Source organism: Heterocephalus glaber, unplaced genomic scaffold, assembly GCF_053883595.1.
Source record: "Heterocephalus glaber isolate CG9 unplaced genomic scaffold, H.glaber_assembly_v1.0 deba00001724, whole genome shotgun sequence".
Taxonomy (NCBI): Eukaryota; Metazoa; Chordata; class Mammalia; order Rodentia; family Bathyergidae; genus Heterocephalus; species Heterocephalus glaber.
In genome coordinates, this window is record NW_028258435.1 from 4,867,928 (window position 1) to 4,881,850 (window position 13,923).

General features: G+C 53.0%; 1 protein-coding gene across 1 annotated transcript; it reads right to left on the reverse strand.

The window, feature by feature from the left end:
* Nucleotides 1-7,841: 7,841 nt before the first annotated feature.
* Nucleotides 7,842-13,923, reverse strand: Rrm2 (ribonucleotide reductase regulatory subunit M2). The gene is made up of 9 exons (XM_004869967.3): nt 13,682-13,923; nt 13,038-13,181; nt 12,675-12,791; nt 11,641-11,774; nt 10,628-10,722; nt 10,392-10,525; nt 9,963-10,067; nt 9,768-9,881; nt 7,842-9,506 (listed from the first exon to the last, which is right to left on the reverse strand). The coding sequence occupies exons 1-9, from the start codon at nt 13,853-13,855 to the stop codon at nt 9,354-9,356; spliced, it is 1,170 nt and encodes a 389-aa protein (XP_004870024.1). The 5' UTR covers nt 13,856-13,923; the 3' UTR covers nt 7,842-9,353.

The window sequence follows — 13,923 nt, forward strand, 5'->3', positions numbered from 1 at the left end:
ATGACATAAACTTTGTTTTAGCTGCCAACCTTATCTGCACCAGAACGAGGAGTTATAGCTGCGGGGTGGGGGGTGATCCGAGGTGGGAGCTGCCCAAGGGTGGGAAACACTTGTTCTCCCTCACGCTCTGCTTTAAGGTCACGCAGGTTGTTCAGGTTCAGCCCGAGGCCCACAGGTGCCCCTGCCTCCGGCTGACCATCAGGCTAATGTGAGATGCACAGCCAGCCACCTCGGCCAGGAACACACGGGGACTTCTGTCAGCTGTAGAGGTGGCTTTCCCGCCAAACTGCAGGGTGCCCCACACTGCCGGCAGCTCACGGCCTGCAGTTTTTCTGGGGACACGGGAGGAAGAGACCCTTCCTTCCACGTGGAGAAACCAAGGCCCCAGTGTCACAGAGCCAAAGATGGCAGAGTCCAGGTTCGTCCCACACAAGGCCGAGTCCTAGGCCTGTGCTCACGACTGTCTCTAAACTCTCCATCACCACCCACATATACCCTAAGTCCCCAAAATGCTGCGTCTGGAATCCTGAGCCAGCAGCTGACAGAGAGGGTCCTCAGGCGCAGTGCGGGGATCCACAGGTCTGGAGGGGCCAGGCAGCTGTGGAAAAGGATGGAGGCCCTGCACTCCGAGTTCTGTGCCCTCAACCTCTTGGCCCCTCTGCTTGCTCAGGTGGAGAATGAACAGGGCGTGGCCCCACTCCCTGGGCAGGCAGGCCTGGTTTCAGCTGCCACTTGGCACCTGCTCAGGCAACCACACCCGCCACGGCGCACCTACGGTGTTTGGCACATGTGCAGTGAAGGCCTATTCCTATATGTCGAACGCACAGTGATGACTGCCCTAGTGGCACACTGGCAGTGGAGGCCATGCCCCGCCGCAGACGGACCAGGCCTTGACTCTGCTCCTGAGGGTCCCCCTCTGCCAGCGAGAGAGATGCTGTTGGCCCCGAAGGTGTTCAGGGTGTGGCTCAAGACGCTGGGGAGCGAGGACTTGGAGAGGTGTATCCAGGGGCAATCAGGGAAGCTTCCTGGAAGGGGAGCAGCTCAGGTGGAACGCGAAGCTCGGGCAGGATGTGGGCAACCCAGGCCTGGGCTCCCCAAGAGCAGCGATCAGAGCCTGAAGAGCAGGAACAGGCCAACAAGCGAGGGGCGGAGAGCACCCGGCCACAGGGGCCACAAGAGCACCAAGAGCACCGGGAAGGAGCAGACAGCTGAGGACCTGCAGGGCAGTGGGAGGGCTACCCTTCCCACGTGGTGGCGCATGCCTGTGATCCCAGCACTCGGGAGGCTGAGGCAGGAGGATTGCCACAAGTTCAAGGGCAGCCTGAACTACATAGTGAGACCTTGTCTCGAAAACCAAAAGAAAATTTTAAAGTTTGTTTTATTAAAAGAAGAGTAAAGATCCTGCCTCCTTTAGATCAGAGCTGCGAAGAGGAAGCAGTGGTCTTCTCCCTGAGCAGCGGGGAGATCTGTGCCTGGGAAGTGACCTTCTGCACACCCTGGGGACTCCGCTCAGCGGCCTGCAGAGCCTCGTAAGCCCTTCTGCCGAGACCGGGGAGACCCGGGAACCTCGTTCATTCGGAGCCGGAGCGGGAGGCCGCTCGTTGCACTGTTAAACCTCGGGCTGGAAACCCCTCCCGGCCCCGCCCTTCCGGAGCGCCTGGCGTCCACGTCACAGCTCTTCACCTGCTCAAGCCCGGGAAAGTGGCTCGTACGGACCCTGCCCGACCTCCCCTGCCTCCCGGGATGTAAACACTTGGGCCGGATTTGGTGCCCTTTGGAAACCGACAAGAGTGCTGTGAATGACTGATGGAGGAAGAAGCCAGCCGCCGGCCGCGAGACGCGCTTCCTACAGTGTGTTGGTTTTCCGACGGCCAAGATGGGGGGAGCTCTCCACCCAGCCGCCCACTTGGGGTCGGGGTCTGTGTCAGCCTCAGCGTGTTCCCCGCTGACCCGCGATGCACCCAGGTTCCTACAGAGAGCCCGCGCCAGCGCTCGGGCCGCACGCTAAGATGCTCGTTATTTGAATTGACATTCGCATAATGAGTTCAAGAGGCCCCATTACCCCAGACACAGAAAATGAAATTAGCAAGCACAGACCCCTGCAATTGTATTTAATCTCATCCTGGGGGTTGGAAGCTGAGGGGAGGAAGGGCTCTGAGTCCTGGGCGGACAGAACTGAGCTGGGTAAGCTCTTCCACGGGAAGGGCCAAGAGAAGACTGCTGATCAGAGAGCGGAAGATATGGAGGGCCGGGGTCGGAAAGATACACCCCTGGTCCCACCACTCTGCTAAATCCCCAGAAGGCAGGCAGCGCAAAGGGGTAGAAAGATGCAGGTTCAATTCCTGGCCAGGCCACTTGTAAGCTAAAAGAGTGGAACCCTAAGAAGGAACATCCAGGCATGGCACAAGCCTGTAATCCCAGCACTCGGGAGGCTGAGGCAGGAGGATTGCTGAGAGTTCAAGGCCAGCCTGGGCTACATAGTGAGACCCTGTCTCAAAAAAGCCTAATAAATGAATAGACCTGCTGGGACGCTTGAGATCCCACATTAGACATGGAAATCTTCAGCGGCGGCGCCATCCCCCATGCAGGGCTGGTTTAGGGAGTGAATAAAATGGAGCTACTCACTCCCTCTAATTGTATTATTCATAATTCTAAAAATGGCAGTGCCATAAATGTGGGTCAGGAGCCGAATGAGCAAACTGTAGGATCTTCGAACAGTGGAGACCTCTCCACTGCAGTGAAGGCCAAGAGTCCTGGCCCCCACAGCGACACGGTGACCCCCGTGGACACAAGGCTGAGCACAGTCCAGGCCAGCTGAGCGCATCCTCTGGTTTTGTTTGAACCCACGGGAGCCCAGGCAGTTCATCCCTGGCACTGGGAGTGAGGTGCGACCCTTGGTGAGCACAGGAGTGGGCTGGTGGTGCCCCTCTCTCTGGGTGCTGTCTCTGAGAAGAGGCATACAGCGAGCTCTTACTGATGACCTCAGGCTGTAGGTGTGGCTGTCGGATGACCCAGGACAGGCACTTGGGGTGAGGAGAGACTCGTGTGGCTGCCTCGACAGAACCCTCAGTGCCCTCGTCGGCAAGCTTGGTGGCACCTGAGGAGCCAGTGACAGGGAGGACAGAGCCAGAGCTCAGCCCTGGCGCAGGAGGTCAGGAGGGAGGGGCAGTGAGACAGACCCCTCCTGTCACAGCAGGCCCAGGTCAATGCCAGCACCTCAGCACGCCTCCACCCATGTCACCCGTGGGGGAAGCGAAGCTGACGGCCCTGGGTCCCTGTGGGAAGGCACAGGGGATGAGCGTCTTTTCTCCTTTTGAGCAGCCCCCTTTTTTTAACTTTGAGTCGGGGTCTTACTTCGCTGCTAAGTTCCCCAGGCTGGGCTCGAACTTTCCATCCTCCTGCCTCAGCCTCTCAGCCTCCCAGCGTGCTGGAATCACAGGCCCGTGCCAGCTCTCAGCTGTACTTGGAACCCATTTTACAGAGGAGGAAACTGGGGGTTAGAGGTCCCAGACCTGCCCAGAACAGGCAAGCTAGCAAGAGGAAAAGGTGAGCCTGGGCCACAGTCACATGGGACAACGGAAGCCCCCAGCTGGGGACAGACCCTCCCTCACATGGTGCAGGGTACAGAGAGAACCAGGCTGGGTCAAGGGACCCAGCCCCAGGGCACAGTGACTCAGGCCCTCCTCCTTGGGGACTTCACCCCCTGCTGCTGCAAACCTGGTGAAAAGCTTGGGTGACTCAAGTTTACCTGGCACAGCCTTCGCACTTGAACTGTGACCGTTTGCCTAATGAGCTGCTAATGCCTGGAGCTGGAGGCTGGGTGTCCCCCCAGAGGTATCCGGAACCCCTCCTCGCACCCAGCTCAGAAACCTCCCTGCCATGCCAGCACCTGCTCCTAAATGAGCTAGAAGGGAAGACTCACGTTGGACAAACTCTACGTAGCTGATGTATAAACCGTATTTTTCCCATTGACAATGAGCAACAGAGCTGTGACAAGCACTGGACTACTTTCTCCCAGACATGAAGTCCTGCCCTCATCTGAAAGCATGGGCCTCTTTCAGGACAAGGTCACAGGGGCCTGGGTCTCCCAAAGCACCCAGTGCCACCCGTGGCCTTCATGTGGGTACACTGCTGTGGGCATCCCCGAAGTTTTGTTCTGTCTCTGTCCTTGCAGCCAGGGGACACTGTCAGTCCTACTTTTTTGTTTTGTTTTGGTATTGGGGATCGAACTCAGAACCTTGCACTTTCGAGGCAGGCGGCCACACCACTGAGCTAAATTCCCAACTTTTTTTTTTGGCACCAGGGATCAAACTCAGGTCCTTGCGCTTGCACAGCAGGCGGTGAAACCACTGAGCTAAATCCCCGGCCCGCCAACTTTTGTTTTTTTGAGACAGGTTCTCCCTATGTAGCCCTGGTTGGCCAAAAACTCACCCATAATCCTCCTGCCTCAGCCGCCAGAGTCCTGGGATTACACCCTGTGTGTTTCTTCCACGTAGCACCTTGCCCTGGGGCTTTTGAGGAAATTCTCAAACCTGGGACAGCTGAGCTCAGATGCCCCCTGTCTTCCGCATTGTGTCTTACACTCCAACATCTAAAACTGTCCCTCAGCAGGCTCTGCAGCAGATGCCTGCCATTCCAGCACTCAGGAGGCTGAGGCCGGAGGATCTCAAGGTGGATCCCAGCCTAGGCAATTTAGCAAGACCTAGTCTCAAAAATTTTTTTTAAATGGGCCAGAGATGTAGCTCAGCGTGAAGGCCCCAGGTTTGATCCCCAGTATCCCCCCCAGAAAAAGGGGAGCGTGCACTAGCCACCCACAAGGACAGCCAAGATGTATGAGCCAGCCACACCAACATTGGCACACACAGGTGGCCTCCTATGCCCTGGGCAGAGAAGTGCCCCCTGGGAAGGTGCTAAGCAGTTAAATGGCCCTGCCCTGGGGCCCGCCACCCACCTGAAGGCAGGAAGGTCAGTGCCTGAGCGAACCTGGCCACTTGATCATCACTGCAAGGACTGGAAGCCCCGCTGCCTGGCCTCTGAAGTGGCCAGGGGAGGACACTGTCACACGGCGGCTGTAAACCAGCCACACACAGGGACAAGACACACTCCAGACACAGGAGGAAAGCGTGGGGGGATTCTGTTACTGCACAGCCACAGAAAATGCAGACTAAGCAGACAGTGGCTGCCTGTCAGTGGGGTAGAGGTCAGAGCAGACAGAAAATGGCCAAGGGGTCTGAGGGCCAGGTGGTGGCACATGCCTGTGCTCCCATCACTCAGGAGGCTGAGGCAGGTGGATCCCTGCACGTGTGATGCCAACCTGGGCTACACAGTGAGTTCAAGGCCAGCCTGAACTACATAACAAGACTCTGTCTCCAAAACAAAGGCCTCTCTGCCAGGGTGGCTGCCTAGGCAGACAGAAGGTTCAGGCTGGGGACATTAGGCAGACACAGGGCCACCCCGAGCCCTAGAGCCAGAGCCCCCAGCCTAGCTGACAGAACATGGCTCTCAAAGTGCCAGGCCAGGCCCTGTGCCCAGGTATCCGCTTTGGTTTCCTAGTTCTTTCCTAGTTCTGAGAAAGAGGGTGCACCCAGGAAAGAGGCCACCTGAGAGGAAAGGTGACAGCCAGGCACAAGGGCTTGTGACTGCTGTCCTAGCCACTCAGGAGGCTGAGGCAGGAGGATCATTAGAGCTCAGCAGTTTGAGAGCAGCCTGGGCATCACAGCAAAGCTCTCAGAAAGGGGAGGGGGCACTTTGTGCTCACTGCCCATCCGCCATCCTGAACAGGGTGGCACAGACGGCCTGTGGGCCTCTCACGGCACATGGGGGGGGTGTCAGATTTTAGTGATGGGGACAGGGAGGGACAGGGAGGACCAGCCCCGAGGACCCAGCAGGCTCAGTCCCACCACCACCTCGAGACACCACCGCTCAGCCTGGAGCCTGGCTCCCACGCTGTGGGCTTCGTCCCAGAGATGTGATTTCTATTTTGATTCCAAGCAACATTTAATGAAATGGCTTTCAGACACCACACGGCTGTCTGAGTGATGAAACCCTGTTCTGGATCCTGAGCAGTTCCTGCCGGAACTGTCCACTGGGGACAGGATGCACCCCCACAGGGAGCCACATTTGGCCTGGAGCTGCCTCCATCCACCCTGGGCCGTTTCCCCCCAGGCTCCTGGATCTGACAGAGGAGCTGGTCCTGCCACATCCTGCTCCAAGCCAATGCAGCTCAAACCGCAGGTCTAAACCATGTAGGGAGACAGGAAATCAATGCCCGGGCTTGGGAGCAGCGTATTTTGCAAAAAAAAAACCCAAAAGAAAGAGAATGGAAGGGAGGGGGCAGGCTGCCCAGGGTGAGGGCCACGAAGTGCGGGGGCGGGACCCGGGGGCATCCTCTTGTCCCTCCCAAGTCTCCCCACCACTCCACCTGGGCTCCACCCTGGCTTCCTGAGTCCCACAAGTCAGGCATACATGCACCAGGCTGTGGCCACACCACCCACAGCACATGACAGGGACGCTGGGGTCTCTCCCAGGGAACAAACCCCAATCCCCACTTCCTGACCTTGCTGGGCCAAGATGACCTCCTGGCTTCTATGGAAGCCAAGATGCCTTCTCCTCAGAAGGAAGAAGTCCTGCAAGTTCCCAACAGCTGAGGTGTTAAAAATGGAATTCCAGCTGGATGGGGTGGTGCACACCTGTAATCCCTGCACTCTAGGAGGCTGAGGCAGGATGGCAAGTTCAATTCCAGCCTGGGCAATTTAGCAAGTTAATGAGACCTTGTCTCAAAAAGGGCTGTGGGTTCAACCCCTAGTGCCACAGCCAGGGGAGGAGAGGGAGCAGGCACAGCCTGCTGGGTTCAGGAACGCGGGGAGGCGCGCACCCCCTCCTGGCCGCACGAGGAACATCAGCCCCGGAGATCTCTGCCTGGGGCTCTGTGCACCTGAAGGCTGAGCCCAGAGCAGGAGACGCCCAACCCCAGCCCAACCCCACCGTGGAGGGAGGGTAGGGATGGGGTGCGGTTCAGACCAATTTGGCAGAAGGGAGGGAGGGGACAGCAGCTTGATCCCTCAGAGCTGTCACCACAGGAGGCTGAGGCAGGAGGATTGAAAGTTTGAACCCAGGCTTGTGACCTGTCAAAGCCTATGGATCCTGAAACGGCAGTGGGGCGGAAAGCATATGTAGGCTGTGCAGGGACAGGGGACTGAAGGCCACAGGTCTCTCTAGGGTGGAGGAAGAGCCACAGGGGGTGGCTGAACACACTAAAAGCCCTAGGACTGCACACTTTGGGCAGTGGATAGGACTCTATGGGAACTTTGTCTTAACAATGTCAGATTACCTGGGCCTGATGGCACACTTGGGAGGCTGAGGCAGGAGGATCAAGTTCAAGCTCAGCCTGGGCAACTTAAGTGACGTAGTGAGACCTTGTCTCAAAATAAAAATTTTAAAAAGGCCACAGATGCAGCTCAGTGTGGAAGCCTTGGTTTCCATCCCCAGCAGGGCAGAAAAGAAAAAAAGAAAGTGAAACGGCCCTAGCTCCACAAATCTCGTGCGGATGGGCCTTTGAAACTTTCCACGCCTTCCTGGTTGTCTGCACACTTCATATCTCAACAGGCAGGAGAATCTTCCCAAAAGTGATAAAAAGCCAATACTCTTATGAACCACCGTGGAGGTTACCTTTTTCTTCGGGAGGTTGAGGCAGGGTCCCACTACGTAGCCCAGGCTGGCCTCAAACTCGTGGCAATCCTCCTGCCTCAGCCTCCTGAGTGCTGGGATGACAGGTGTGCACCGGCATGCCTGGCCAGAAATTACTTTTTTCCTGAATTGAAATGTAAATGTTACCAAAGAACTGACATAAGAACAGTTTTATTTTAGTCACTTCACACTTGGGCAATAATCAACTTGAAGAGATTTCAAAATGCTTTAGGCTAAAAACTGTTTCCCAAACAGATCAGGGGCGATCTTATTGGGCAGGAAAACAACTGAGCTGGTGGCAGCGGAACCTGGGAGCCGGACCCCAACATTGGAGGTTCGAGCCCCAACACTGGAGGTTCGAGACAAGCATGGCGGGCTGTTCATTCTGTGCCACACAGGTGTGAGATCGTATATCTTGCATTTATTTGCTTTATGTAACAATAACTTAAAAAACAGAAACAGGAAACAAGTCTTGTATTACAGGAGTTCAAATACAATAAATGAAATCTGACCAGGGCTCCAACAACCAACAGGGAACACAAGCAGTGAACTTGGGGGGGGGGGGGTCACAAATCAAGTCAGTCTCCCACCCGTTCCCATGAACATCTTGGCTTTCCTCCCATAGAAAGGCAGATTGAAACTCGCCCTGAGCTGTGTCTGTTAGTTTATAGCTCCATCTAAAATTAGTATCTGAATGGAGCAGATATGAACAGCTCACATACCACTAGTTTTCTATTCAGTTGAGAATTTGCCAGGCGACATGTAGTTAGGCAAATGTTAGAACTGCAGCGAGCAATGTCTGGTTAAGATATGTCTCATTAGGATATCTGTCTCATTAAGATAATACTAGGTGACTTTTTACAAAGTATGAAGTAGGTAATATCTGAAAAAGATGCATATAGTAAAAAAAAAAAATCCTAATTGAAGAGACATGGATAAACTATAAATAGATCAGATCTCAACATTACCTACTAGCAAACAAAATCAGAAGAAGCAACACTTTTAGGAGCACCTGTTTCAGGAGAAATCACACCCTCATCTCCTCTGAGCACTGCACACTTGGTGTAGATTTGCCCAGAACTGACTTCAAAAGTAAAAAGGATTTCAATTCATTAAAAAGCTTGCAAATTACATGTTTAGTCAACACAAATTACCTTCTTTCAGTCACTTAGTAAATTTCGCCTTAGCTACCATTTGTAGGAAACAACACTTTTGCACTTCTATCAGGCTTCCCCCTGGACAGTACAGTTTCTGATTCGTGTGTAAAGTGCCCATCTGATTTACCACCAGTTCAGTAAACTTTAGCCTGGGTGCGAGCAGCGAGGCTACCAGCCTCATCTGCCCGGGACCGTGTTTAATCCCGCTGTCAGCTGCCGGGGTCCCCTCACTGTAGTGCTATGGCAGTGTCACAGCCACCAGTTGCTAGCAAAGCAGGACCCAATCTTCCAAAGAATCCAGGGGGCTGGGCTTAAATGTCCTTCTCTAGATGACACTGCTAGCACTGTTAGTAAACAGGACTGGTTGAGGTAGCTACACAGTTTTACAGGTGCCATTAATGAACAATGTGGACAATGCCTGGTGTAGCTGGTTGATTTACTTTAGCTGATTTTTTTTTTCAATGACAAAGGGAAAAAAATCAGCAAAATAAGAGCATATCTCCAGTTCTTTTAAAAGTCAGCATCCAAAGTAAAAGAATTCTCCATGGGACTGGACATAACTCCCATCCTCTGATATTCGCCTACTCTCTTCTCAAAGAAGTTCGTCTTCCCTTCCAGAGAAATATTCTCCATGAAGTCAAATGGATTTTCCACACGAAAAACCTAAATACAAAAATAAATAAATAAATGGAGGCTGAGGCAGGATCACTGCAAGCTCAAGGCCATCCTGAACTACATAGTGAGACCCTGTCTCAAAAAACCAAGCAATAAGGGCCGAGGATTTACCTCAGTGGTGTCGCGCCTGCCTGGCAAGCGCAAGGTCCTCAGTTCGATCCACAGTACCAAGAAAAAAAAAGCAATACAAAGATACAAATGTATAACACCAACTTCCAGAGAAGCAGAAGGGTCGGGGTGGTGCCTTACCTTGTTGAACCCCAGTTCTAGCATAAGCCTGTCAGCCACGAATTCGATGTACTGCTTCATTAAAGTGCAGTTCATCCCGATGAGCTTCACAGGCAAGGCCTCGGTGAGGAACTCCTACAAAGAGAACACAGCTCTGAGCACTGGAAGCACAAAGCAGAGTCCTCACCAGCGCAGGGGACCGCCTGCCTCGCCCACCTGCTCGATCCTGACGGCGTTGATAATGATCTCCTTCACTCTCTGCTCTGAGGGTTTGTGCACGAGGTGCTTGAACATCAGGCAGGCAAAGTCACAGTGCAAGCCCTGGAAGAATTCAAGGACACTTGCGGGTCATGGTGATGCACACCTGTCATCCCAGCACTCTGGAAGGGTGAGGCAGGAGGATTCCAAGTTTGAGCCCAACCCGGGCAGCTTAGCAAGACCCTGCCTCAAATTGAGGATCTAGCTCAGTGCAAAGGTCTTGGGTTGTCCTCATATTGCAAAACAAACACACAGCCTCATCTGCTGATTCCAGGGATACGAACTCCCACATTCAACGTGGATGTAACACAACCTGAACATCCTGGGTCCAGAAAACACAAACGTGTTCCTACGAGCCGCACGTCAGGGGTGCAGGCTGAGACTCACCTCGTCTCTGCTAATAAGTTCGTTGGAAAAGGTGAGGCCAGGCATTAGTCCCCGTTTCTTGAGCCAGAAGATTGACGCAAAAGAACCGGAAAAGAAGATCCCTTCCACGGCAGCAAAGGCGACCACACGCTCTCCTGTAAGTCAACACCAAAACGTCCCTAGTGAGCAACCGTGTGCTCATGGTAACTCTGCTTACAAAACGAGGCTCTGCTGTATGGAGGCCTGGGTGTCCTTACCATAGGTGGCCTCTTTGTCCCCAATCCAGCGCAAGGCCCAGTCCGCCTTCTTCTTCACGCAGGGCATGGTCTCGATGGCGTTAAAGAGAAACTCCCTGCAGGGTCAGAGAGTTAGCCGTGCCTTCTAAGTAACAGTCCTGGGTGAAGACCAAATTGTTGAGCATTTGCCAATTTTCTCCCCAAAGGCAGGCATCAAACTGCAATTTCCTTTCTACCGACTGGCTTTTCCCTCCAGATTTTAAAAATCTCAACTCTTATGTGACTTACACTAACACAAACATAGGTGGGTGTTCCTTGCTTCATAGCAAACTCCAAGGTCTACTCATGCTAAAACAGGCCATTATAGTCACGGTACTGATTGGCTTAATTATTTCAAGTCCTGATTAAAGTTCATAGGCCCCACCTTCTTTCAATTTGCAGAACCATAAAATCTTAGCTGTTATGCTGACTGTTAAACAGACAGCCCCACCAAGACACAGGGCGGAGAGAGAGTTAAGACAAGCAATGTACACATCAACTCTCCATGGTGAATGTAATCGCCATGTACTGCAAACATGGACTAATAAAAAAACCCATCGATCCCCAAGACTACCTACCACTCTATAATAATTAAAACTATAAAGTAAACTCATCAAAGTCCTTCCATTCCACACAAGGCTCTTGGCCTAAAGCTGACTGTGGTGCGTACGCCTGCGCACACAGCCCATTTCTAATCGTGCCTCCGTTCCACTCAATCCCTTCCCCGTTAAACAGGCCTTCAGCTACCCTGCTCCCAGTGCCCCAATATCACCCCACCCTAAGCTTCCCTCGCTGTGCCACCTGTGCTATGTAACAGCTAAGAAAATGAATTTAAGCCCCTTGCTCAAAGCAGACCTGACCACGGGAGCTAGAAATGTCTGGGGACAGCCTGCTTAGTCATTCTAGAATCCTATTTACTCCTATTGCACTAAAATAGTTGAAATAAAGTAAGGATTAGTGCCTCTAAGAGGTACAGGATCCCATCTGAGCCTCACCTTTCTTTGGAGTCCTTAATGTAAGTGTCAATAAGGAGACTGTACATTTCAGAATGTATGTTTTCCATGGCAATTTGGAAGCCATAGAAACAGCGGGCTTCTGTAATCTGAACTTCTTGGCTAAATCGCTCCACCTAGTGGTAATAAAACATCCAAGTTAAATGTGAGAAACCACCCGACACAACACAGGGCAGACAATGAATACCAGTAGAATGACTACATTCCTTAGGACTATTAAAAGCTTTGCTCGCCAGGCATGCTGGGGCATGCCTGTAGTCCCAGCACTCTTTCCCTGAGGCAGGAAGGGTCGCATGTTCCAGCCCAGCCCTGGCAAGTTAATGACAGGTACAAGACAAATGGGCTAGGGATGTGGCTCAGCGTGAAGGCCCTGAGTACAGTCCCCAGCATCCTCCTTCCCCTCATATACAGGTTTGCTTTCATATATAGTTAATACAACTCTTTGCAGTTCTGTGTTAAAGCTCAACATTTTATATCATACACTCAATTTACAGATCAAAAAATAGCTATCTCCTATTTTATACGGTTTCTGTTAACATTTCATTGATTCATTCTTAACTCATTTCAAGAATTCATTTACAACCGCTGCCTGCTTCGAGAAAGCACAAGTTCCCGAGTTTGATTCCCGGTACCAAAAAAAAAAAAGAATTCATTTACAAGACATATGCAACCCTGGAAAGCCATGAAAGGAGAGTAAATGTGCCAGGGATGGAGCTCAGTGGTGCCACGCCTGCCTGGCAAGCGCAAGGTCCTGAGTTTGATCCCTGGTACCAGGAAAAAAAAAACAAAAGAAAGGAGAGTAAATGTGAGGGCTCCTAGCAGTAAGCTCATGCTGTCCTTTCAGTGGGGCAAAAACATGAGGAAGGAAAACTGCAATATGGATTGTAAAACAGGAAATGCCACGTAATACAAACTCTAGCTTAGACACAGTCATAGCCTGGAAAAATGAAAGACATGAGAAAAGCATACTACCATAGACCTTCGAGTGAATTAGATTTTGTGGGGGGTGAGCTCACCAGATTCTCATTGACTATGCCATCGCTGGCAGCAAAGAAAGCCAGGACATGTGAAATAAAATATCTCTCCTCAGGCTTTAGTGCTTCCCAGTGCTGGACGTCTTTGGAAAGATCCACCTGTGGGATTAGAAGTTCACGATTTTAATATAAAGGAGAGATATTCAAGGAAGGAGCTTACACAAGCACTTCCAAATTTTCTCGTAGGTCTGTCCACCACACTACTGGATCACTGTACTCCTTAAGGCACTATTCCCTTCGCCAACTATACCCGGTCCCACCCTAGGGCAAGCACCCCTAGAGGAACGGGTGTGCACTTCAAACAAGCCATCCTCACCTGGCAGGACAGTCCCTGAACCTGCTTACCTCCTCAGCCGTCCAAAAGGAGGCCTCGGCTTTCTTATACATCTGCCAAATATCATGGTACTCGATAGGAAAGATCACAAAGCGTCGGGGGTTCTCTCTCAGCAGCGGTTCATCCTCCACACTGGGGGCAAGTCCCTTACTCTTCTGTTGTTGGGGAAGAAAATAACCACAAAACCTATGGATGCCGGGCATGGTGGTTTCATGCCTGTAATCCTAGCATTCACTAGGGGGAAGGGGAGGAAGGACGATCTCCAAGAGTTCGAGGCCAGCCTGGGCAACATAGTGAGTTCAAGACCAGCCTGAACCACATAGCGAGACCCTGTCTCAAAAAACAGGAAAAACAAAAACCAAAAATAAAACCATAGAAAATTGCCCTTTTCCCAGGCCAAGCATTCCAACTGTCGCAATCTCGCGTGGCCGCGTGGATGCAGGTGAGCTGTTACAGCACCTCTGCAGGTGGCCTCCGGAGACGCGCACCCCCGGGTGGATGCGATGTCCGGATGGAGAAAGCGGGGCGCCCCAGTGAGGGGACCCTTTGGCGGGAAAGGGGTGCTGGGCAGGCAGCCGGGGAGACAAAGCGCTTTGGCGCCAAGAGCGGGCTCCGGAAGCCCCCTGCCGGCCGGCCCCGCGCGCACGTCACTCACCGGCTCCGCGGGCTCCTGGAAGATCCTCCGCGCGGTCTTGCTGGCCAGGACTCGGGTCCCGCTGAGGGACGGGGGTGTGTTCTCCTTGTCGGCCAGGTTGAGTCCCTTTAGGGGCGACAGCTGCAGCTGCTGCTGGTCCGTAATGGTGGCGAGCGGGGCGCGGACCGAGAGCATGACTCTTCGCAGGGGCAGTGAGGAGCGAGAAGACTGGATCCCGGTTTGAGCTACCCGCGCGCGCGCGC

Excerpts from the sequence above, each read along its gene's own strand:
- Rrm2 (XM_004869967.3), bottom strand. The coding sequence starts at position 13,855 with ATGCTCTCGGTCCGCGCCCCGCTCGCCACCATTACGGACCAGCAGCAG. Across the intron at positions 11,775-12,674 it reads GCATAGTCAATGAGAATCTG|GTGGAGCGATTTAGCCAAGA; the intron begins GTGAGCTCACCC and ends TATTACCACTAG. Across the intron at positions 10,068-10,391 it reads AACTTATTAGCAGAGACGAG|GGCTTGCACTGTGACTTTGC; the intron begins GTGAGTCTCAGC and ends GAATTCTTCCAG.